The sequence below is a fragment of the Homarus americanus genome, unplaced genomic scaffold (genome assembly GCF_018991925.1).
Source record: "Homarus americanus isolate GMGI-L3 unplaced genomic scaffold, GMGI_Hamer_2.0 scaffold15894, whole genome shotgun sequence".
NCBI lineage: Eukaryota > Metazoa > Arthropoda > Malacostraca > Decapoda > Nephropidae > Homarus > Homarus americanus.
The window spans coordinates 1,143,077-1,168,623 of NW_024754249.1; the positions used below are offsets into that span (position 1 = coordinate 1,143,077).

Below are 25,547 nucleotides of genomic sequence, written 5' to 3' on the forward strand. Positions count from 1 at the left end.
TCCCCCTCTCCTCCCTTCGCCCTCCCCATTCGCCCTCCCCCTGCACCTCCCCTCCTTCAACCCTAGTCTAGTGGGACGTATCCAGCGGTGGGTCGATGAAAATCAGGAAAAGAATTTAAATAAGTAGTTGTAATACGTTAAACCTTAAAGTTACTCCAGGTAGCAACTCCCAGTCAATTTCCAGTTCATGTTTTTGACCTTATGTCGAGTCATTTTGTTATTTGGTTTATTTATTCGACTGTTTTAAGTTGGGTCGGATACAGTAAGGTGTTCTCACGCAAACCACCGCTTCTACAGCTCCCCGAGTATTACAAAAGGATCTTCACACCAACTACAATTACCACTTTGATGGGCAGTGTTTCTGAACTTGTCTAGATGGGTGTATCTGTGTGGCGCTAACTATCACATGTTTCTCACCTGTATCAAAGGTCATAGTTTCCTCACTTTACTTTTGACCTTTGACCTAACATTCATTTACCTCACAGAATGGTTGTTCTTGATCTCAGTAAGCATGTTCTCATTTTTGTAATGGTTGGTACAAAACCTTACAGCTCTTTACGCTTTTAAATGTGAGAATATATTGTTGAGTCTCATACGCACCTCACTTGTGTATATGAACCATTTATCCGTGTTAAGATCTCATAAAACACACACACACACACACACACACACACACACCGCTTTACAACCTAGTGTGTGTGTATGTGTGGGTGTGTTTGTGTGTGTGCGCGCGCTTGCATGTTTTGTGGTGATGTGTCGTCTTCTTGAAAAGGTCAGAGGTCAAGGAAATGTCAATAGTGGAGTATCAGGCTTCACTTCCTGGACGGCTGACGAGAAACTACAACTTGATATATAAAATAAATCATACCGTACTGGATAACGTGTGCGTAGTGTAGTGATGATAATACTGTACTCAGACATTGAAGAGCTTGGGAATATGTCACTCATTCTATCACAGTTCCATATACTTGTAATTGGGTCGTTTAGTAATTAATTAAACTATTATCTGGTATATAAAGAAGAGGAGATACCATTTTATTTACGCTAATTTATACAGTTTTCATCTGCCTCTTGAGTTGATAGTGTTATTAAGTTCTTTATTAGACTTCAAATAGCGATCTAGAAGCATTATTATTTTTTTTTTTTAGAATTCAGGAAAGAAAAATATCTGGGGGAACCAAGTCATTCTGGTGTTTTATTCAGGTTCATTATTTCCTGACCAATCATAACGCTGTGTTATGTTTCGTGTTTTTTGTTGTTGGACTTATTGTTGGTCTTGGTCTTGTTGTTGTTGTTATTGGTCTTGGTGGTGGTGGTGGTGCTGTTGTTGTTGTTGTTGTTGTTGGTCTTGTTGTTGTTTACTCTTCCCTTTCTGTGGTTACCTTTAAACATCGTCTCACCGCCGTAAGTTTTTCACTGGAAATAATTCTATGACGTTTAATTAAACCTTTGTTACTATAAATAATTCCTGGTATTTTTTTTTTTTAACATTATGAGTATTAAACTTTGTCATCGTGATTACCATTATTAGATAGCTACCATACTTCTTGGTTTCTAGAGTCACACCATTAATGATTGTTACCATTATCACCATTAACTGTGCCACCATTGTCACCATTAACTGTGCCACCATTGTCACCATTAACTGTTCCGCCATTATCATCATTAATTGTGTCACCATTATCACCATTAACTGTGCCATCATTGTCACCATTAACTGTGTCACCATTGTCACCATTAACTGTGTCACCATTGTCACCATTAACTGTGTCACCATTGTCACCATTAACTGTGCCACCATTGTCACCATTAACTGTTCCGCCATTATCATCATTAACTGTGCCACCATTGTCATCATTAACTGTATCACCATTAACTGTGTCACCATTGTCACCATTAACTGTACCACCATTGTCACCATAAACTGTGCCACCATTGTCACCATTAACTGTGTCACTATTATCACCATTAACTGACCCACCATTATCGTTGTGCCCAGTAATGCATTTTGTTATCACTGCTACTATTTCCGCCCGTGTTGTCAGCGTGTACAGTGATTTTTATAAGCTCTCTTAAAGGGGAACGTATTATAGTGTGTGTGTGTGTGTGTGTGTGTGTGTGTGTGTGTGTGTGTGTGTGTGTGTGTGTGTGTGTGTGTGTGTGTGTGTGTGTCATTCTGCTTGTGTGTACCTTTGTCTGCCTTTCTGTGTGTTTTTTCTCCCTTTGTGTATGTATGTATGTCTGGGTTTTTTTTACTATTTATTATATTAATTACGGTAGGTATTATACAGGTAAGACGCATCATTAGACACCAACCGTTCAGATCTACCTGTAAAATACCTGGCTTCAGTATACTTAATTACCTAATATTTAATTTATATCAAGTAAGAAAACCCCCAATAATAACTTATTAAACATTTAAAGGTAATAAGACTATCATGTATACACTTTTGCTCTATGTATTTTTTTTTAATTATCTTTGATTGAATTTATAATGTATTGGAGACTAAAGTTACTCAATTGATTCCTAGCTGTTCAAAATACACCTCTAATAGCAAGTGTTCGTAAGGTGATTATTTGTTGATTTTTTGGGGGGTGATTTTCATATGAATTTGTTATTGTAATAGGTAGTTGACACGAGCAGGCTGTCGAATATGATGACGCATGAGTAATAATGCTCGCCTCGCTGGTGTTTTATGAGGGTGGCGAGTCATTATCATCCTCGCCTCGCTCGCCTCTGTTGGTATATTTATTTGTGAAGATTTAATTTTTTTGTTCCTATGTTCGGTATTGATTATTGGAGCCAAGTGTGTGTGTGGGGGGTGGGGGGGTAGGGTGCGTGAGTGGAGCTAGGGTGCGTGAGGCTGGGTACGTGAGACTAGGATATGTGAAGCAGCAATGGTGAACCGGATGGAAATTTAGTGTACCTTGTTGTGGAAGGGAAAGAAGACCAGATTAGAGGAAATTTGTTAGGATAGTTAAGGAAATAAATGGTAGTGAACGATGGGATAGTCCGAGCTGTCTTTTCCATTTACTGCACCGAGCGGGAAAAAAATATATATAACTGTATAAATAAATGTGTTTTAGGAATAATTTTAATATATTTGTGATTTATTAAAACAATTTATGTAATTAAGGTCACTCGTGTACATAAACAATACGAAATATATATGAATGTCATTAGTACTTATCTAATCTAATTTACACATGATTTGGTTAGGTTAGGTTAGGTTAATAGAACGAAGGACGTTTGTTTTACCATATATAATGTTCACTGGTTTTCCTGCTGTTCTAATACTAAGTTTTTTTGTCTGTTTCGCAATCGAGTTCGTTGCCTTTTTTTTTTCGTGTAGTCAGACGATTTTCCATAAAACTCTTGGCACGTGTGTGTGTGTGTGTGTGTGTGTGTGTGTGTGTGTGTGTGTGTGTGTGTGTGTGTGTGTGTGTGTGTGTGTGTGTGTCATAAATTTAAAAGAGAATAAAAGCCCTCGGGAAGGAATTGAACATACTGAAAAATCCCAGAAAACAAATCGAGATGACAGTAAAGGCTGAAAGGGAGATATAATATTGACCAAAGGCGAGGTAAAATAACAGGGCTAGGGATAACATCATGTATAACTGCTGCAGGTGACAGATGAGTGAGACGGACCCATCATGTTTGGGACGTAGATGAATGAAAAGCATTAAGAAGCGAGAGAAAAGAAAGAACAAGTAAGGAGGAGGAGAGGAGACCCTGTAAAAAACCTTGAGAACAGCGGGTCTCCGGGAGTGGCAGGGATAACTGTGGTAGGGGGAGAGGTGAAGGGACTGACTGACGAGGGTGAATAGGGTGTATGTATAGGGTATACTGTATAGCCGTATAGTATAGGTTTGAAAGAGAGAAGAATACCAGAGAGCTTATATAGTCCTCCTGTATAGTATAAAGGACGAGGGGGTAAATATAATCTAGGAATATATCTCAGTATATCAAGGAAATGGTATGATGGAGTATATAAAGAAAGACCTGCCAACAGTTGTGTGAGTGAGTTGAAGGAAAGGTGTTTTAGAAAGAGTGAAGGATGTGCTAAACTGTATCCTGATGAAAGTAGGATTGTGTCAAGGAAGAATAATGATACCATGTTTTGTGATTTAAAAGGAGATGAAAGAGTAATGAGGTGGATACAGGCTTCATAGATAGTGACAGGGAGTGCAAATTGGAGGTGAACTGTGTGTGTGTGTGTGTGTGTGTGTGTGTGTGTGTGTGTGTGTGTGTGTGTGTGTGTGTGTGTGTGTGTGTGTGTGTGTGTGTGTGTGTGTGTGTGTGTGTGTGTGAATAATAATTAACAGTTTATTGAAATAACCTGGCAGCCAAAGGGCTGAAAATGTACAGTCAACAGAGATGATGAAAGTTACATAATTTGGGAAATGTCACTTGATTAACAAATAATATATATATATATATATATATATATATATATATATATATATATATATATATATATATATATATATATATACTGTATATATATAACATGGGCGGTACAAATAGGATTTATAATAACAAAGCGGGCAGAAGGTCATTTAACAAGGAATTTCAGCATAGTAACTATACAAAAGATTTGGCTGGGAGTGAACACACTGGTTAAGTTCGAGCTGTTGATAACTTTTACAATGGTTGGGACTCGGATGTTCTTATACTGTACCTATCAATACGTGGTCTTATGGGCTGGGTGCGGTTGTATTGAACAACAACTCGCGGACGAGGGATTTCGGGTGGGAGCAGGAGACATTGGCGAGGATGGTGCAGAAGCTTCTCACCAAACTTGCAGGTGAGGTCGTAGTGATGATCAGAGAGAGCCGAGAAGGTCAGTGTATTGAGCGCTTCTTGATATGTGGAGTAGGAAGGGGAGAGAATAATTTTACACGCCCCTTCTGCACTTTCTCTTGGTGTTTCCGTTGTGTGTCATTCAGGAAGGAAGACCAGGCAAGGGAAGCACAGGTGAGTTTGGGAAGTATGAATGTTGAGTAAGTACTGAAAAGCTCAGGGGGCGGAAACTCCGGGGGACTTAATGTTACGGAGGAGGTGGAGACGAAAGCTGGAAGATTTGACAATTGCACTAACGCGTGTTTTGCAATTTATTTTATCTATAGTATAGTGACGGCCCCAAGGAGCTTGGTGGAGTTCACAACCTGGAGTGTGTTGGGGTCCAATATAATGAAAGGAGGTAGGACAGGTCGGAGGAAAGGTTGATGTGCATAACCATGGTCTTGGTATGGTTGATGGTGGCCCAATTTTGGAGACTGTGTGCGCGTGCGCCTAGCTAACCTGTCTCTGATAATTCACTCGCTTTGTAGACAGGACATTATAATAATTAGAATAAACAGGACTCTAAAAATATACAACCACATCATCAGGGAGTCCATTATCCTTGGCGTAAGACCAGACGTGCTGATAACCTCACATACTGGACGAGACGAGACGTGAGGGGAGGGGAGAGATGTATGACCAGCTCCAAGAATGGTTTTGCACACCTTACATAATAGATTAATTTGGGATGATTGATGCCACTCGAAGATAATAAAGTAAGATTGCTTAAAGGCTGGGATGGGCAGCACTTTGTCCTGGAAGCAATATTTTTAGACCGGAAAATTCCATCAACCTGACGATAATCAAAATTGGAAAAGTTATGGACGTAAGAGGCGATTTTTGTGAGAATTTTTTATATATTCGTGCAAGCTTTTACCGGTAACAATGTTGTGTGTATGTGTATACACAGAACAGGTGTACAGTATATTCTTGAAATAACTTTCAAGAATGAATATATATATATATATATATATATATATATATATATATATATATATATATATATATATATATATATATAAATATTATGAGCACCAGCACCAGCGTGTGGGTGGTAAACATCACACCATATATGTGGTGACGTTCCGACAATACCTCTTGTCACCAGCGGTCCTGAAATACACAAAATAAAAGGAAAAAGCATCGACAATGAAAACTATATGTGCAACAAAATATATTACAGAATTAGGTACATAAAAGTTTGTTAAAATGGTGCGACTGAACACTGAAACACGAAAATATTGATAACAAAACTTAAACAACGAGCATAACATAAACTCACTATAGTAACAGAAACATGAGGTAATACTAAAGACAAATCACTTAAGATAATGAAGTACATTTACATACCATTCAGTACTTTACTTCATATAACAGTTAAATACAGAGTAGAGCAGCAGAGCGGTCGTGGGTGGCCAGTAGATAAACAGGTGGTATTTGTTTTTCCTTTGTGATTATATATTTGGAGCGGAGTGTTTATATTAATAACAAGACGTTACCCTTGTTTACTGCCCTGAAAATTATATATGAACTGTTATATACGAGCAAGAGATGAAGACATTTTTCACGTTTGCTAGTCGTAAATTTTCAAGAGTACTGAAATCCCACGAGAGAGTCAGCAGAAGTGGCCTGGAAGTGGAGGTCATATCTGGCAACATGTCTTACTGGCAGATGGTGATTGATGACCATGATTGATGCTCAGTGTGGGGGCTAAGGTTTATTACAGAGTGTTGCGTTAATCGTGCAGTGTCACAGTGAGTAATTGCTGGAGGGTTGCTGTATCTGACGAAGATTTACTCTATTGAATTCACACTGTGGTAGTTAAGGAGGATAGGGTCTTGTGGGGTTACTACACACACACACACACACACACACACACACACACACACACACACACACACACACACACACACACCTACACCTTAATTTTCTTGTGTTGTCCCTCCCTTCCCAACTTAAGATACATATCTCCCCCTCTCTCCCCTCCCCCCACTGTAGACTCACTCACGATACTTATCTCCCCTTTCCCTCATTCTATAAACTCCCTTAAGATGTCTATCTCCCCTAACCTCCTTCTGCGTACTCTTTAAGACAGTCATTTCCTCCCCACTTCATTGTAGAACCTTTAGATAGTCGCTTCCTCTCTCATTGTGGACCTACTTAGACAGCCATCTCCCAACTCCGCCATTGCTCACACCACCTCGTACATAGTGGAAAAGTTTCTCCTCTCGTCCATAAGAAAGTTTACAGTCTGTCAGGTAGTCCCCGGATGTTAAAGTTTGCCCGTAAAGGAATCTCATCTCTTTAGGGCGGATGTTGACGAGTCTTATTAGTGGTAATGTTCCCTAGATTTCTTTCTTTGTTCTGGGTCCTAGATACTGCTGTCCTTCTGGTGCCTGGCAGAGTGGGACTGTGGTTTACCTGGCAAGTGGGACTGTGGTTTACCTGATAGAGTCGGACTGTGGTTTACCTGGAAGAGTGAGACTGTGGTTTACCTGATAGAGTGGGACTGTGGTTTACCTGGAAAATTGAGCCTGTGGTTTACTTGGCAGTGTGGGACTGTGGTTTACCTGGAAGATTGAGACTGTGGTTTACCTGGCAGAGTGGGAGTGGTTTACCTGGCAAGTGGGACTGTGGTTTACCGGGCAGAGTGGGACTGTGGTTTACCTGGCAGAGTGGGACTGTGGTTTACCTGGAAGAGTGTGACTGTGGTTTACCTGGCAGAAGCTTCAGTGAGACAATTTTAACTAATACATCAGGTCAAGTTCGTCATAGTGAGACTTCGGGGAACGATGAAGGCTAAACGCTCAGTGCTGTGTGATGCACTGTTGATTTATGCAATATCACGAACATTTAGAGGATTGGATCATCTACACAAGGGTACATTAACTTTTTTTTTCATTGAAAGAACATTAATTCGTAAAATGAAAAGTGTTGGTGCCAGTCCGGAGCCCTGAGGAACCCCGACATTGGTAGTGATGAGAGAAGGCCGTCCAGAACTACACACTCCGCGACTGGATATGAAAAAAAGACGTAATTAAAAGGACTAAGGAGGACAAGTCATGGGAGGGGGAAGTAGTGGTGTATGTAAAGTATTAACAAACTTTCTCAGATACTTCGGTAAATATCAAGAGCTGCTGTATGAGTTGCGTCATTGGTGTCTTTGATTGGTGAAGTATGTGGGAAATGACGGAGCAGAGGAAACCACATTGGTAAATTAATCCCAGGAATCAGGTATCGTAGCCGACTAATTTTAGGAATCGGGTATCTTCGTAAATTAATCCCAGTAATTGGGTGTTTATCCGGCTATGTCAGTATTAAGAGTTGGTGCCGGATACCAGGTGTCCATCCGGTATATATCCGTATTTGGATTTGGCCATCGCAGTGTTTGTGGAAAGTGTTGGATGGGTTTAATCAATTAGTGTATTGCGTTACAGGTAAGGCCATTCATCTCCCTCTCTGTACCGCCAAACCCAGATTTATGGTGGTGAAGGTGTGGCTTGTATATTGCTTGATGTGATGGGAGTGATGTGGGTGTGGTGAGTGTGGCGTGGCTTGATGAATGTGATGTGTGTAGTGATGAACAGTATACGACAGTCAAACCAGTTTAGGCAGTGACCAGTACCGGGAAACACACAACTTACCGGTAGGAAGTTAAAAAAAAAATAATGGAGAAAGAGCGGGGTCCTGCCTGACTGTTCCTCGGCTTCCTGGCGTTATCTGTCCTGTAATGTGAATTCAGAAGGAATGCTGGTCACTGGGGTCATCACGCTGGGTTCAATTTCCTCTGATCCCGACCTCCAGCACCTCTCTGCCAACCTCCAGCACCCTTTCCCCCGACCTCCAGTACCTCTCCGCCGACTCCCAGCACCTCTCCGCCGACCCCCAGACTCGTCTACCCAAAATAATACCCAATCTCTCAACAACAGTAAGCCATACACTAACACAGGGGGCTCATGGATGGGGTCCCCAGTATACCGTTACCAAACTCCTTGTTGTGTACCTCGCCCGCCTCAGGATTAACCTAGGCGTGAGGTACTCGTTCTTTTATAATATACCAGTAGTGTTAGTCCTTCTCACTTTAAATGTTTAATGTGCAATATTGTGCCACATGTCGGGATTTCACGTTATTGGTGTAAACATTAAGGTCAGATATTTCAGCATCAAAATGTTGCATGATATGTGTCATTTTACGTCCAGGGGAGATAACAATCTGCACGCCTGCTTGGTGCTGCGTATGTAATGCCATTGGGTCTGGCAGTAGCTGGATCTTTTATTTAAATAACACAAGCCGAGACATAAAGAATAATGATGTGCTGGAACGTTAGGAGGCCACGGTGGTACCTGGAAAGTAACTAACTCTGCTTATTACAAGAACAAATCCATCTCTTGTTGGAGGGGGGGGGGGTGCAGCTTCGTATTCGTCCCTGGCTTTTCTACTTTTGCAAATAAGATGTTGTCCGACCACACACAACAACAGATAACTTACAGAAGGTGTGTTGACCCTCGCTGTTTATCATTCACCTCTCTCAATAACGTGTTTGTTTTGGTGAAAGATTAAGTTATGTCGTTTCTTATGGCTCACAGCGAACGTCATATGTAAAGAAATATTAAATCATGTTTCCTTCGTCCATCTCACCACTCTCGCTGGAAGCATTACACGAGCATTGTCTGACTCACTTGTTGAAAATACATATCTTTATGACCTGTTTAGAAGGTTCACCGAGAAGATATTTTTATAGATGAGAGTAAAATTTTGCAAGTTTTTATTTGTGTAGATTTACCTTATTTGATTATAAATTGATTGTTAAAACTTCCTCTAATTTCTTAACACCAGTCGTTAGCTCCTTTATACAGAAGATTTACTGCTATTTCTTTTTCCTCTTATTTTCTTTAGAATATGTTTATAATCCGAATAATTTTGTTTGTTTGTTTGTTTTTATGGACAAGTTGCTCATCTGGACATAATTTGGGCAATGTTTTTTTTGTTTTTTTTTAATATGAATGTGAACACTTGTAACTGTATAGGGAACGATATGGGGTCCTCTTTTTAGCTAATATAGGAGGGCGAGTGAAGATGGAGGAGGAGGAGGACGGATAGGAAGAGAAGAGGGAAGGATAGGAGAGGAATCGGGAGGAAGGGGAGAGGGGTGGAGGTAGCAGGGGGCAGACGGGCCGCCACCTGCCGCCACAATAACATTATGCTAATACCTCTCTTGTGTCTCACATTTTACGCCCTGCCTTAGACGGCTCCTCGCCCTCCTATTCCTGAGAGCGTATACATATATCCCCCTCCCCACCTAACATTCTTGTTCCTCACAACACACTGTCACGTGTGTCTGTCTGTCCACCACCTAGTGTTTAGCGTGTTCGGTCAGGTGGGCGTCGACTTGCCTCGTTCCTCCTCCTCAGTTACTCAAGAATCTCCCCTATAAGTTGCTCAGGAGCCTCTCTCATATAAGTTGCTCAGGAGCCTCTCTCATATAAGTTGCTCAGGAGCCTCTCTCATATAAGTTGCTCAGGAGCCTCTCATATAATGTGCTCAGGAGCCTCTCTCATATAATGTGCTCAATAATCTCGGTCTGATTCAGAGGGCGTTCCATTTTTTTTTCTTTATTCCATGACGCTATTAATAAACCTCGTTAGCTTGCCCAGTCATCCAGTGTGCCAGATGAAATGAAGGTTGTAAGGCGGCCGTGGAGGGACAGGTAGAGGAAGGTGGGAAGGGTAGAGAAGGGGACGGAGGTGTTCTTGGCCCTACACACCCTCCCTCCAGCACCTGCCTCACACACACACACACACACATCACATCGTCTTCCTGCACGTTATCGCCAGTGTTGCTGTTTTTACTTTAAGAAAAATCACTTAGTATGTTGATCCATCACTTATGTTTTTTCATTTATTTGTCTGAATTTTAACTCTATTCTCTGCCAAACACTTTGAACTATTACCTTGAATTTCGTTTTTTCTCGCATCCGGAGGTCAGAGGTCAGAGTTAAAGGGTCAAAGACCATTCGCCCGCTTTTGGCCTCAGACTTTAAGATTAGATTCCGGCCAGTAACTGGAGGCCGGAGGACGAATGTTGGCTATTTCCGCCAAGTACCGCGCCAAGACCCGCCTCTTAAAACACTCATACGTTAAATTGCCACTTATATGACAGGTGAAAACACATCTAACTGAGGTTACAACACAGATAGTGGCCAAAATGGCGTCGAAATTACACTTGAGACTCTGGGTTAACTACGTGGATTTTCTTATCTCCAGTTGTGGCGGTGAGAAGTGTTATCAGAGTCCCTGGTGAGTCGGAGTCCAGGGAGAGATGTTCATTTTGCAGAATAGATTTTGTCACTAATCCACTCTGAAGATATCCTGACTAAATGACTGTAATATCCCTCCCCTCCCCAACCCCACGTTCCTTCCCTTTCCTCCTCCCCACACGCTCCTCCCCCCTCTCCTCCCCACACGCTCCTCCCCCCACCTACCAAAAAAAAGGGAGGTGGGAGGGTTAGGAGGGTTAGGGGGGATCGACGGATAGTTAAAGAAAATTACACGTTGATGAACTCGAATGGAATAGATATGAAATCCAATTTGTGTTCTCAGTTCACATGAGACTAACAAAGTGAGCTTCAACATTCTCTCCACACACCAAAATTAATTCTCTTGTAATAAACGTTCATATCCTCTCTCCCGTGTTCATATACTGTGTGTGTGTGTGTGTGTGTGTGTGTGTGTGTGTGTGTGTGTGTGTGTGTGTGTGTGTGTGTGTGTGTGTGTGTGTGTGTGTGTGTGTGTGTGTGTGTGTGTGTGTGTGTGTGTGTGTGTGTGTGTGTTCTGAAAATTTTTGTCCTGACTGTTTTGGTGTTTGAGGATTTAGGATTATTTTACGTTTGCCTTGTAGTTATTTGTTTACCTTTGATCTAATGATTTTGTTAAGGTTCTTTTATCTTCCTAATTTAATTTATTGCTGTAAAATGTAGAGTAAAGGGGAGAGGAAAGGGTGTACAGAGTAAAGGGGTGTAGAGAGTAAGGGGGTATTATTGAGTAAGGGGGTATAAAGAATAAGGGGGAATGTAATGGCACCCTGAGAGATTCTGAAGGTCACGTAAGATTTTGGGTAGAATTAGAACCATGGCTGAGCAACACCTGTTATTATCTACAGTGTTAATCAAGTGAACCCAGGTATTTGTGTGAGGTCTAAGCATGATAGATGGGACATGATCACTACCTGTATGTTGGCTGTCTTGGTGTGTCCCCTGTTTAGTCATGCATATTATTGTCTTTGTTGATGTCTTTGCTGGGGGTGTCTTTGCTGGAGGCGTCTTTGCTGTCTTTGCTGGAGGTGTCTTTGCTGTGTCTTTGCTGGGGGTGTCTTTGCTGGGGGTGTCTTTGCTGGAGGTGTCTTTGCTGGGGGTGTCTTTGCTGGATATATTATGGGGGTGTCTTTGCTGGGGGTGTCTTTGCTGGAGGTGTCTTTGCTGGGGGTGTCTTTGCTGGAGGTGTCTTTGCTGTGGGGTCTTGCAGTGCCGACGCTGTTGTTTAGTGACTTACATACTTTGTTGATGAAAATATAAGTATATGACTGTCAGCCACTGTACGCCTATATACTGGTCTATTTGGTACTAACACTTTTACTTCTGGTTATTTTTCCTTCTAAATACTCTAAATATTAATACAAATAGGAAGTATGTTTTGCCAGACACGTCAGATTGTAGCACAGGAAAGAGTGGTGAAGGTGTAGGCAGCTCACGCACAGGTATAGAAACTCCCCGGGGTCAGATGAGACGCTGCTGGGGGTCTGCTGGGGGTCTGCTGGGGTTATTGGGAGGGGAGGGGTGAAATGGTGGGGACCTCCTCACTGTCCAGGAAATTGATATTTGTGGTGTGTGTCGCCATCCACCTGCGCGCCTCCATCTCCAGCTGAACCACCCCGATGTTTTCTGGTAGGTGGGTCAGACTGATACGCACTAGGCTGGTGGTGGGGAGGGAACAATGGAGTGACGTATGAGATGATAACCACGGTGTAAAAAGTTGGAGGAATGACATGGTGGTGTGGTGATACTACTGATAAGAGATAACACTCCATCTGTCAGGGAGGGTGTTGTTGTATTCTCTGTTTCTCATTGTTATCACCCAATGATCCTCTCAACAGTAATGATATGTTTACTGGAATACTTTTTAGTTCGTGCAAATATTGACGTATTCTACTAGCTCACCACCACCCCTCAGCCCTGCTTACCTACCATCCCTCACTCTACTTTCTGCCTCATTTTGTCTTCACCACCACCTCTGAGGGCATAATTTATTAATAAAGATTAAGAATTCTCGGAATTTTGTGTACATATATAAATATCACAAGGCGATAATACAATTTGTAGGTCAGAAACTCTATTTAAACCCGATTTAATACTGACTTTTAAATATTTTTTTTTCTGGGGTATACCTGTCCTTCACCTCCCCCTTCTCCGCCCTTCGCCTCCCCCTTCTCCGCCCTTCGCCTCCCCCCTCTCCGCCCTTCGCTTGTCTAAGAGTCGTCCTCCCAGACTTGTGTGTTCGTGGTCTGTCCTGGAAGAGTGACTCGGCTAAACGATGCTTTCATTACACATTCCACGTCTTGTTTATACATGTTTCTTGTTGGGACTAAATCTGTCTGGGTAGTAGAAATGATGGTGTTGGTGTTTGTATGCCTACGTAGTCTTTCACCTCCATTGGAAAATACACGGATCCTCTTCTGTATGTTCATTCATGTACACGTCATACAGTTTCCTGCCAGTTGGATAAACACTCCGGGCAGAGGGATGGCTGGCCTGGGTGTAGTTGGGGTCCACCTGCAGGTTTGGACTTTCACCCTTACCAGATCCCTGCGGCATTCTTGTGACATGACTTATGAAAAGCCACACGGTGCTAGCTTAGTGTCTTGAGAGCTGTCCCCACATAAACCATAACATTGTTTACGCTGCAGTATGAAGCGTCACCAAAGCGGACTCCTCCCGCCTCTCCATTCTATTAATAAAGGTTATGCAGTATGGTCAGTACCCTGTTGGCCACTCAGTCAGCTCTGCCTCTCTGCACACTCGCCCCAACCAACCCACTGTTGCCACTACAACTACTCACTGGCCACATCATCGATGCCCTGCTGATCCACTATATTTTTTATACTAAAAATCTGTCATCCGGGAACAGCGTTATGCCCACATGTTTAGTCATCTCTAAATTTTTCTGTGAAAAATCACCCGGAACGATGAAAACAAGAGTTTTATAAAGCACATAATTTTTAACTCGCTGCTCAACTCGCTTACAGTTGTAATTAGTAATTGTGTGAAAATTTTAATGTAAGAATATGTATATTACTATATTACTTATAATACAGATAAGTTACAGTAAAAGATAAACTACACAACAATTTCAAACTGTTATACACAGGCAATAAAATTACAACAATTTATACTCAGTGAAGAAATATGACCATACAGTATATCCCAAGACAGACTTAGTTCAGAACTCACAGTAGAGATCAGACACCAGACGTTGAGGGATGAGAGCTGGAGGAACCACCTTAACCCCTTGTGTCTAAAATCGCTGACCGCAGTCATGGATTTAGCGCTGTCAGAGATAGTGGCGCAGATGGCATAGTGGCGCAGGTGTTGGAGGGCTTTATGGGGTCGTGAACCATGACTGCGGGGGAGACCTTTAATTACTTAAAACACCTTCCTTCCACTGGTGACACTGTTTACCTTTGTTCTCTACTTCTATTTTAATTTGTTTGTTTTTCATTACGACCTCACAAAATACACTCCAAGATCAGAATTAACTACTATTATTTGGCTTGTGGGTATCCGCGTCCCTCCCCCGGTAAGTGTGAGGCGAGAGGTGAACCTGGGTGGTGACCAAAGCGTGCCGACCCTCCTCTGCGCAGTCAGTCATATTATCCCACGTTCACATTCGAGGCAACGTGGGTGTGGGAGGGAATGGATGAGTTAATGTACTTTGTTTTATTCCCTCCCAACACCACCCACCACCACCAACACCCACCACCACCAACACCCACTACCACCAACACCCACTACCACCAACACCCACTACCACCACATCGCCACCACCACCAACACCCACTACCACCTCACCACCACCACCAACACCCACTACCACCAACACCCACTACCACCACATCGCCACCACCACCAACACCCACTACCACCTCACCACCACCACCAACACCCACTACCACCAACACCCACTACCACCACACCGCCACCACAACCACTACCACAGTATAGGTGTTGGTAATGTTCTTCTGTGCCGGGGATGGTGATTTGGATGATAGTTGTGGTACAAGGCCGGAGACTTAAGCCTTCTTAGCTAGATATCTCGTAAGTTGAGGTGTGAGGACGTGTTTTAAGTGACTCAGTTTCTCCTCCATGTTGTTGGTAGAGAAAGAATTAAAGTTGTAGTAAGGCTTAACTTCATGGTAACGAGATACATTGTCATCCCGAGTCAGTCCAATTCTTTGATAACTATTTGAGAACTTGGATTGATTCGGGATTATAATCTGTACCAGGAATGTAGTCAGGTCTACAGTATTTCCCAGCCGGTTCACCATTAGTGTATTGTGGGATGGTGGGGGTGGAGACGGCTGGGGTAAGCTATTATAGGTAAAGCTGGTGGAAGCCCATCATTATGTAGCCATTTGTTAGTTTTACGAGAGCCAGGTGGAGGCTTCGCTCAGTGCTGGTGCTCCCACACACTCTGGGGACCACCACCATGGTGCCTGCCTGTCTGGCCTCCCACTGTATGTCAGTTTGTGTGTCAGTGTGTACATCCATACACTTGTACGTGCAGTAAACGTCCATATCCCTGTTTGTTGTGTGTAGGTTTTATTGATAGTTATATTGAAGGTGTATTTGTTTACGTCACTAGATACATCCCAGCATCTGTAGCACTGTGTGTGTGTGTATCTGTTATCAGGTACATCTACGTAAATGTGTGTACATTAATGTATGTGTGTGCCTGTGTATGAGGTGTAACACAGGGCGACAGGTAGTCACCAGTTCGTCTTTAAACTTACCCATAATGCACCATTTCCCACACTTGGCATAAGCGGAAGTGCCCTTAAGGTTCAGAACTTCAACAAATCCTTCGTTGTTGTCGCCATTATAGGTTAATGTAATAACGTTGAATATTTTCCAAGTAGCGGATGGTTATTACCCCCGTGTTATAAGAAGCATTGGGTCAGCCGTGGTAGTGATATATACATCGCTAGTATTCATAAGTTGGGGGGGGTGTAGATAGTACAATTTTGTTCTAAAAAAAAATACAATTATTTCATCCGATCATGATGTCCCACTTTTTTTATTTTGTTCGTATCGTCGATCTTTTTTCGTTATGTTGACAAGATTTTGAAGATAAATCCCTCATTGAGTACAGTGTGTGGCGACCCCTGTGTTATAGTGGCGTGTGCGGCTCAGTGGTCATTATGAGGCTGGTGAGGTAGAGACGCGTTGCTGCTCTTCACTGACGCCTTGGAGCGGGACCCAGCCAACATTGACGTCATCATGCTCCTGTAATAATTATAGAGGCACGAAACACGAAAATTTCTTCAGTGATTTTACTCGTTCAGTCTACACCGTTATTTGTCCTGATGGAAGTAAGTTTATCCAAGTCAAACTCATGTTCCCTCGTTATTACCAAAATATTTTAGTATTCAAGATAGCCACCGAGACTGTTGTATCTCTTGTTACATGTATTCAGTTGTTTCGTGTTCTTGTCAGCTGTACCGGGAGTCAAGTGATGAAGGCTGTGGTGTCCGTCTTTAAAATTTTCTGCTTATTACGTTTCCTCGGTTATGGGGAGATGAGGAGATGCAGGTAGAGACAGTGAAGGAAGTACAGTAGCAGTAAGAAGAATTCCATTACGGTGTAGGATGTGTGTTAAGGTTTACAACAAATATTAAGACTTCCTTTGTCACTTACCGGTACGTCACTTGTGCCGCTTTAAACAAACGGTTAAATTAAAGCACCGTAGCATAGGCTAATGTCACTTGTCGGTGGATTCAACTCTACATGGAACCATTTCACAAATTCTGGAGTAAGTTTCATTGTAAAACAGAATATTTGTCGACCACTCTGTTCCATTTCCTGTGAGTAAATCCCAGTTAATTTAGGAAGCAGCTTTGCGTGTAAATGCGACGCACTTGCAAAGTATCTGTTGAAAAAACCCGCATGTGGACCGTATCTCGTTAACACCGACTCTGTGCTTGTTGCTTGAATATTAGTGACACGTCAGAAGTCTAGGTTAGGTTAGGTTTTTGAAATCGTAAACGGGCGTACATGATCCATCACGTTTAATTAGAGTAACATGATGCTCCAGTCATTGAGAGAATCTGATGAAACGTTCTGGAAAAACTAATAAAGCGGTGAAATTGACACAAGTTACTGTACATACGGTATACTAATTACTATAGCAATGGCACACTAAAGTTTGTGTAGTGAATTAAATGAATTAGAGAAAATAAAATAAAATAAAGAAAATTCACAAAAAATAACCACGTAAATGAAGAAAATGAATGAGAGAAAGTAAGAATTATAACGAGAAATCCACAAGTAAATAAGGAATGATGAAGAAAGAAAACCACGATAATGAAGAAAGAAACAAATGAGAGAATGAAGAATAATATCAAGGGACATCCAAGAAAACAGCCGTGAAAATGAAGGAAGTAACGAATGAATGAATGAATGAATGAAAGAAAGAAAGAAAGAAAGAAAGAAAGAAAGAAGAAAAAGAATATCGCAGGCATTCACAAGAAAACAACCATGAGAATGAAGACAGCAATGAATGAAAGAATGAAGAATAATCACGAGGCATTCACAAGAAAACAACCACACGATAGAACTGTACCCGAGTGTAGAGCAGTTAGGCAGTGTAGTACGATTGACTGTCACGGAGCGCCACCAATATAAGTAAAATATGTCCCCTACACTCCACCCCCCTCACCCCCTCCTCCCTCACCCCCTCCTCCCTCACCCCTCCTCCCTCACCCCCTCTTCCCTCACCCCCTCCTCCCCACCCCCCACACACACTGCTGCCTGTGCCTTCGCTATATTAAAACATTTTAATATATTTCCCACCTAAAACAAAAAACAATATATCGTTAGTTATGTTAAGTTTACTGTTATGGGTTTAATTTGTACGTGTTTTTTTTAAAGAGGTTGAGTAATTGTTTTAATAATTGTATAATGGATAATAACTATTAATGACGTAACGTATAATACTTAGTTCCGGGTTAGATAGATCAATAGGGAATTAACTAAGCCCGGGTTATATCTCCCAACATTGTGTATAATACCCTTTAGGATGTTTTACGAGAAGTTGTGAGTTGTGTCGAGGGAATAAGAGTCGCTGATGAAGTTATATCAGGTATTTGGTATAAAGATGGTGATGGTTTTATTGCAGAGGGTGAAGAGGCGTTAGAAAAGGCTACTGAACTGTTTAATGGGTAAAAAAAAACGCGAAGGATACCGGTATAGGGTGAAAATTTTGACTGTAACGATGGTAATAATGGCAATGTCCAAATTGAAAATAAATCTAATGCATTATAATAACCAATAGAAAAAGAACGCCTCAGTAGTCGGGGTTTTTTATTAGGAATTATATAAAATAAATGGTGATTGTAGATGTGAAGGAGAAAAACAAATTATAAAGAAAGATAATAATGTCAAATAAAACAGCATTTAATAACCTTTGAGATATGTTTCACAAAGGGGGGTTAATATTTTAGTATGGGATAAAGGTTAGAATAGGCCTTTGAAACGTGGTGTTGCGGGATAATGCTAAAGATCCATTATACTCAAAGTAAAACAAATGAAGAAATGCTAAGATTGACTCGAGGAAAATGAGAAATGCTGGAAAATGAAAAAAAATATGAAAAAATATACACACTTTGGCTTTATAATTAGTGATGAAGGGGACTGGTTGAAATAATAATGGACAAAATTGAGATTATAAAGGCCAGTGGAAGGTCGAGAGCGGGATGGATGATTGGAATATTAAGTGGAGTCCCTGGAGAGTTGGGGAGGATTGGGATAGACGGAACGAATACATTTAGGGAGGAGGACCAAGGTTAAGAGGATGGCACTGTGGGTGATGGATGGATGGATGGATGGATGGATGGATGAAGGATGGATGGAATGCCACATAGCTTATCAGATGTATTGTAATAGCTCACACCTGCCTTCCCTAGAGCTGTGTTAACTCCAGGTTAGAATCAATACTGGAGCACCTCGTAATGTCAACACTTTACGAGCAGTACTCCGTAGATTTTATTGTGTGTACTTTACTAACATCAACCAGGGTTATTGATGTGTGTGTGTGTGTGTGTGTGTGTGTGTGTGTGAAAGCATAACGCCACATAATGAAACACAACATAGTGATCCATAATAACAAAGCCTCAGTTACATAAACCAGCCTCTTCCTCCTCCCCTCCTCCTCCTCCTCCTCCTCCTCCTCCTCCTCATTATCCCCCTCTCCCCTCGCTCACACTCATAATTTTGGTATAATTGCCCCATAAATTGTAGTTTTTTTTTAATCGGGGGTTTTCTACAGAGGGGGGAGGGGGGGGGGCGCCGTTGATAGTCGCCACCATCCACGTCTCTCGCTGCTGCTCTGTGTACATTTATAATACACTGACGGGGTTTGTGTACTGTGTATAAGTATTGTACAGGGATACATCTTGGTGTGGAGCTGAACCCTTTTATGACACCTGGGAGATAATAAGCTTCTTGGTCATGAGTATTGTACTTACTCATGAGTACACTCCTCACTCATGAGTTAATTCTTCATTCAATTGTTTACTCCTGAGTCTCAAGTCAATTCCTCGTTCATTGGTGACCTCATTATCCATCTTTACTTCCGTCCCTCATGAGTAAATATGTCTGTCATGTGTACTCACCTTACTTATGATGACTCACCTCACCCATGAGTACTGCCCTGACTCATAAACACGCTCTTCACTCATGACTGTGATGGTGGCTGTGTTAAGAAGTTTGGTGGCACAACAAAACAAGAGACCGCCGCCGCTGAGGAACTTAAGTAATCTCAACTTTAGTGCAAAAATTCTTAATATTGTTCTGGTAGTTTCAACTGGAGACCATCACTCTCTCATTAATGTTAACTCCAGCGGAAGGGGATTAACACATATTTTTTTTTTACTAACTTACTAAGCCCGAGTTGGTAGACGAGCATACCGAGTGAGTGGTGATCTCCTCTCCCCGGTGTGACGCCTATAGACTGAAACTGAAGGGTTATATAACGGAGGGGGTGGCGCACCTCCGTCTGGCCTGGCTGTATCCTCTCCCTCCCTCACCCCGTAATTACCTACACATCCACGTCTTCACCGAACCTGTCTCCTCTTGCGTGTTTTTTCTCCCTCAGTCCTTCCTACTCTAGTTTCCGTGTCGCTTCCCTCAGCCGCCTCCATCCTTCTGATAACGATAGTTGGGTGATGGATGGCGGCTCTCACCATCAACTGTTGGGTGATGGATGGCGGCTCTCACCATCAACTGTTGGGTGATGGATGGCGGCTCTCACCATCAACTGTTGGGTGATGGATGGCGGCTCTCACCATCAACTGTTGGGTGATGGATGGCGGCTCTCACCATCAACTGTTGGGTGATGGATGGCGGCTCTCACCATCAACTGTTGGGTGATGGATGGCGGCTCTCACCATCAACTGTTGGGTGATGGATGGCGGCTCTCACCATCAACTGTTGGGTGATGGATGGCGGCTCTCACCATCAACTGTAATAAGTGAAGTACCTCGCCTAGCTCCCCGGATTCTGCCTTGTGCCGGTTGCCTGGGGGGAGGTGTGGATTGGTAGTGGGCGAGGGTTTTGTCTGGTAACTTTTTCACCAGTTCTCTAGAGACGATTTGTTAAACAAACTAGTGGCTCATGCTCAGGTGACTCGAGGATGGCAGCACGTGGTGGAGAATGACAAGTTTGTCAACTTGCAGTTGATCTGTCACGCGTGTTTTAATCTCAAATTGCTTGAAGCACCGTTGTATTTTTGTCACTTTTTATTGCTTTTGTTTTCTCAGTTTGTTATTCTTGTATCCCGGGACACAAGTGACTGGGTCTGTGTTGGAATACTGGTGTTTCAAGTAATAACGGTTTTTGCTTATACAAAAAAAAATATTTGTCTAAAGTTATGTAGAACATGTGTATGTGAATGCTGTCGTGTTGACCCATATAAGCGTTTGTATTGTATAATAAAACATCTCTGCCAAGTGGATGCAGCACTGGAATTCTCCGGGGGACACTCCTCAGTCTCCTAAGTTGTGAGCGGGCGTCTAACTTTACTGGTGGGGAAGTGAAGACGGTAGAGGGCACAGACGGCTACACTGCCTCCTTGTGTACCAGAGGCTTACAAATGTGTCAAACGTGCCCGTTTATGGGACAGAGAAATCAAACTGAGGCAGGGAGTGTCCCAAAATGCCACTTGGGAAATAAACGAGCTTTAGTAGACAGGAGTTCTGCAAAATGTAAATTCAACAGAAAGGTAATAGGCCCAGATGCTGTCGTAGGTTGATGGGGGTGCGGGGTGGTGACACTATTGAATGTATCTCGTCACAACAATGACTGTGTGGGAGCGGGCATGACTTACATCAATGGTTGCCATCTGTTTATGAGGAAAATAGGGCTCGAGTCTGAACATGGGTCCAAGCTTAATTGACGCCGTTTTAGCAACATTTCTGATAAAGTTTGCCATGGTAAGACGAATTGAAGGTGACTGACGTTGGGTACACCCTTCTCAGGTACTCGTGCGAGATCCTCCTGTAGAGATGAGGATGTCTGTTGTCTGGTGTTACTAATTTCATCTCGCTAGACTGAGTGCTATGGAAGGCTGTGTCGTCTACATGGGAATGAGTAGAGAGTTGTTGGTCACTGAAAGATCGTTATTGCTTTGATAGATTGATAGTTAAAGAAGAGATCGTATACACACACACACACACACACACACACACACACACACACACACACACACTCCGCCATTTGACTGAACAGATTTGAAAGGCCCAATGAAGAAATATAATGGGTGCGAAATTTTACAACAATAATCTTTAATATTTTTTGTAAATTTTTGAGGATTAGAAGGAATCATGTCAGAGTTATTACATTAAATTACCGCCACAAAACAATAAAAAAAAATGCCCACAATTATAATATTTAATTAGATTCTGTTTTAATTACAAATATGATGTGTCAGTGTAATCTGGGAATAATTTTTAATTTTAGATCTAAACCAAAATATCACCGTTAGAAATGTAATAATAAGGTAATTGCAGTGAAGTGTGAGGTGGATTAAGAGTGATGTTGAAGGAGGAATTAGTACAGGTAGTCTCCAGGATCACACGAGACACTTAATTACTGAGACGACACAACAAGATGAACAATGTTGCGGTAATTCCACGTCATCAGTACCACCACCACCTCCATAACGTCAAATTACCCCCATCAATCAGCAGATATTGAGGTGTGTTCTCATGATCTTCTCTCATCCTTGTTCCCTGTATTACTCTCCTACCTTTTCTTTCCACTATCATTATCTTATCTTTAGTATCATCCTTTATTCCTTTGCTAAAACACATTTGTGATACATATCGTCTAGTTAAATCTTATCATGACCAGAGAACGGACTATACCAGCATAATGGTGACCTCAGGGTTAATAAATTTTACCAGACGCCTCTCACACCGACCTAGCTGTAAATAGGGTGGAGCCACGTCGGATAAGGTAGAGAGAGCAGACCTTGTGGCGCATTACTATTCTAGTGTCCTGGGAGGAAAGGGCCTGGTAAGGTCTCTTCCACTGGTTCAGGAGTCGGCGGCACACACACACACACACACACACAGTTGGGAGGGGGGCAGGGCTGAGTCGGCGCCTTGGTTGTTATTGAGTGGGCTTATTATTCTTTTAAAACTGAAGGTCTGTGAAACTATATAATTTATTTCTTCTTGTGTTTTCCACTGGCGGACATGAACGACGTGTGTGTGTGTGTGTGTGTGTGTGTGTGTGTGTGTGTGTGTGTTTTAGATGTATAAAGTAACTGACATAGATTATCCCTTCCTTATCCTTTTTTTTTAGTATCATAATTCTCTTATTCTCCTTCTACCCACATCACCTCCTCCTCCTCTTCTACATTATTCCATGCCCCCTCCCTTCCTCTCTTTATCGTTCCTCTTCTTTATTTCCTGCTGTCTTTGGTTCTCTTTATCTTTCTTGTTATACCCTTTCCTCCTTTCCCCTTTCACGTCCTTTTCTTTTATCTCTTCTCCATTCTCATATTTTTACTCCTTCCAACTCTTACCTCCTTCTTCCCTCCTCTTTCTTACCCCCCTTCCTCCTCCTCCTTCTTACCCCTCCCCTCCTCCCTCCCCTCCTCCCTCCCCCCCACCACCTCCCCACCCTCCCCTAGCTCCCTCCTCTTCCTGCCACCATCCTCAGAGAAGATAAACCGTGTTGCTTTAAAGGACTTAGAGGTCAAAGGTGAAGGTCAACTGGAACTAGAAACACAGCTTCCTTCACAAGGTTATATAATTCTCCTGGTGCCTGATGATAATGCTGAACCAACACACACACACACACACACACACACACACACACACACACACACACACACACACACACACACACACACACACACACACACACACACTATAAGCCCTCCAGACAGTATATAACAGAAATCTTATCGAGTATTATTGTTTTATCGTTGTGTCTGGCAGGAAGGATTACTTATAAAAAAATAATCCTACGAAGGGACTGAATAAGGGTTAGGTGTTTTAAGGATGTGAAATAGGAGACTAAAACACACACTAGGATTCTATAAAAGATTAACCAGAATTAGGAAACTAAGAACAGTGAAGTCTGATGAAAAAATTATAGGGTCAGGTTGAGTTTTATGAGAGTATTATATCAGACTATACTATAATAATATTGAATATATATTATGGATATTATGAGTCGTGCTGGGGTTAACTCTTGCTGAGATTTAGTGTATTAAGAAAATAAAGTGCTTTCATGAGGATATATCTTCATGAACGTCATATATTTGGCTCTGCCGCTGAACTGTTTTCAACTCACTTTCGACAAATTATATCCCTCTTCTGACTGGGGAATTTGTAGTCACTCAGCATATTCTGTTTAAAGCAGCCACAGATTTGACAATTTCTGGTCCATTGAAGCAATATTCGTACAAAAGATAGTGTGATGGTGTGCTTTGACCTGACTGACTGACTCGTTGGAGGTAGAGGTGGGCGTGGCAGGTGGGTAATAAACAACAGTTAGTACAGGTGATTCATCCCATGATGGATATAAATGTGTCAGGAGGGGGGGGGGGGTGAGGAAGGGTATATCGCACGTGTTATCCATCACTTTTGTGCCGATGAGCTTCAGTTTATAGCTCGTATGTGTGTTATGTTAATCCCTCAGGGGCTCGAGGCCTTGTCCTGGCTCACAGCGGATCAGTCAGATGAAATGTTTTCTTGAGCAAATCCTTGACTGTTCGGTGTTTTATTTACGTTTTACAATGGAAACACGACAATCACAGATACAAACCCTTCGACCTCCTCTGGACATTGACAACCATTGAAGCACGTAGAACACAGAGAATATCTTTTCCCATTTCAATGAAGTCGAGAAAAATGTATCGAGAGAGAGAGAGAGGGAGAAGTTGATAGATAGTGAGGTAAAAGTTGGCTGGTACAGGAAGGTCAACATTCCTCGGACCTGTCTTCACCAAGGCTCTTCGCCGCCACATCCTGCTCACCTTAGTCTTGGCTCACCAAGTTTCCAATTCGGGGCAGTAAGTTAGACAAGATTACCCCGTCTCTGGTGATGCCAAGTTACACAGACAATTACACAAGCTGGGATCAACCACCATCACCCCGCCCCGCCCCGCACCGCACCACTTGCCCCCACTCCCTCGTCTGCTCTCTTCCCCCACTTGACATACTGACTGTTACTGTCAATTGGATATAACTGGTTCTTCTCACTTGTAACTGGCACTTATAACGTTCATGTACCATTGACTTGGGTAAACGACTGTGTGGAAATGATGACTGACTGAAATGGTGACTGTTTCAAACTGGTGACTAGGTTGAACTTAGAGGCATTTGAAAAGGATGCCTGTCTGCAGCTGGTGACTGGCTGGAACTAACTACTGGCGGGAATTGTTAACTTTATGGAGTACGGCTTCCTGGAACCAGTCTGTCTCGGAAATTTTGCTTGTTGCCTGGAGCTCCCTGTTGCCCGGAGCTGCTTGTTACCCGGAGCTGCCTGTTACCCGGAGCTCACTGTTACCTGGAGCTGCCTCTTGCCCGAAGCTCACTGTTACCTGGAGTTCCCTGTTGCCTGGAGCTGGTGATATTGTGGAAGTTGTACCTGGTTTTAATTGCAACACAGAGTAAAGGTAGCCGTCAGGTGGAAATACTGACTGATTCAAACTAATAATTAACTGGTTATAAGTGACTGTAGTCAGTGGTGGACAACGGTGACTAACTGTAGTGAGTGGTGGACAACGGTGACTAACTGTAGTGAGTGGTGGACAACGGTGACTAACTGTAGTGAGTGGTGGACAACGGTGACTAACTGTAGTGAGTGGTGGACAACGGTGACTGAGGTAAAACTGGCACAACTAGCTGGGACTAACG

At 42.4% G+C, this 25,547-nt stretch overlaps 1 protein-coding gene across 1 annotated transcript; it reads right to left on the reverse strand.

Annotated features, from left to right (window-relative positions):
- Positions 1 to 1,568: 1,568 nt before the first annotated feature.
- Positions 1,569 to 13,713, reverse strand: LOC121855734 (N66 matrix protein-like). The gene is made up of 2 exons (XM_042350829.1): positions 13,563 to 13,713; positions 1,569 to 1,924 (listed from the first exon to the last, which is right to left on the reverse strand). Exons 1-2 carry the CDS (start codon positions 13,711 to 13,713, stop codon positions 1,569 to 1,571), a joined length of 507 nt encoding a protein of 168 aa, XP_042206763.1.
- Between the last annotated feature and the right edge of the window lie 11,834 nt (positions 13,714 to 25,547).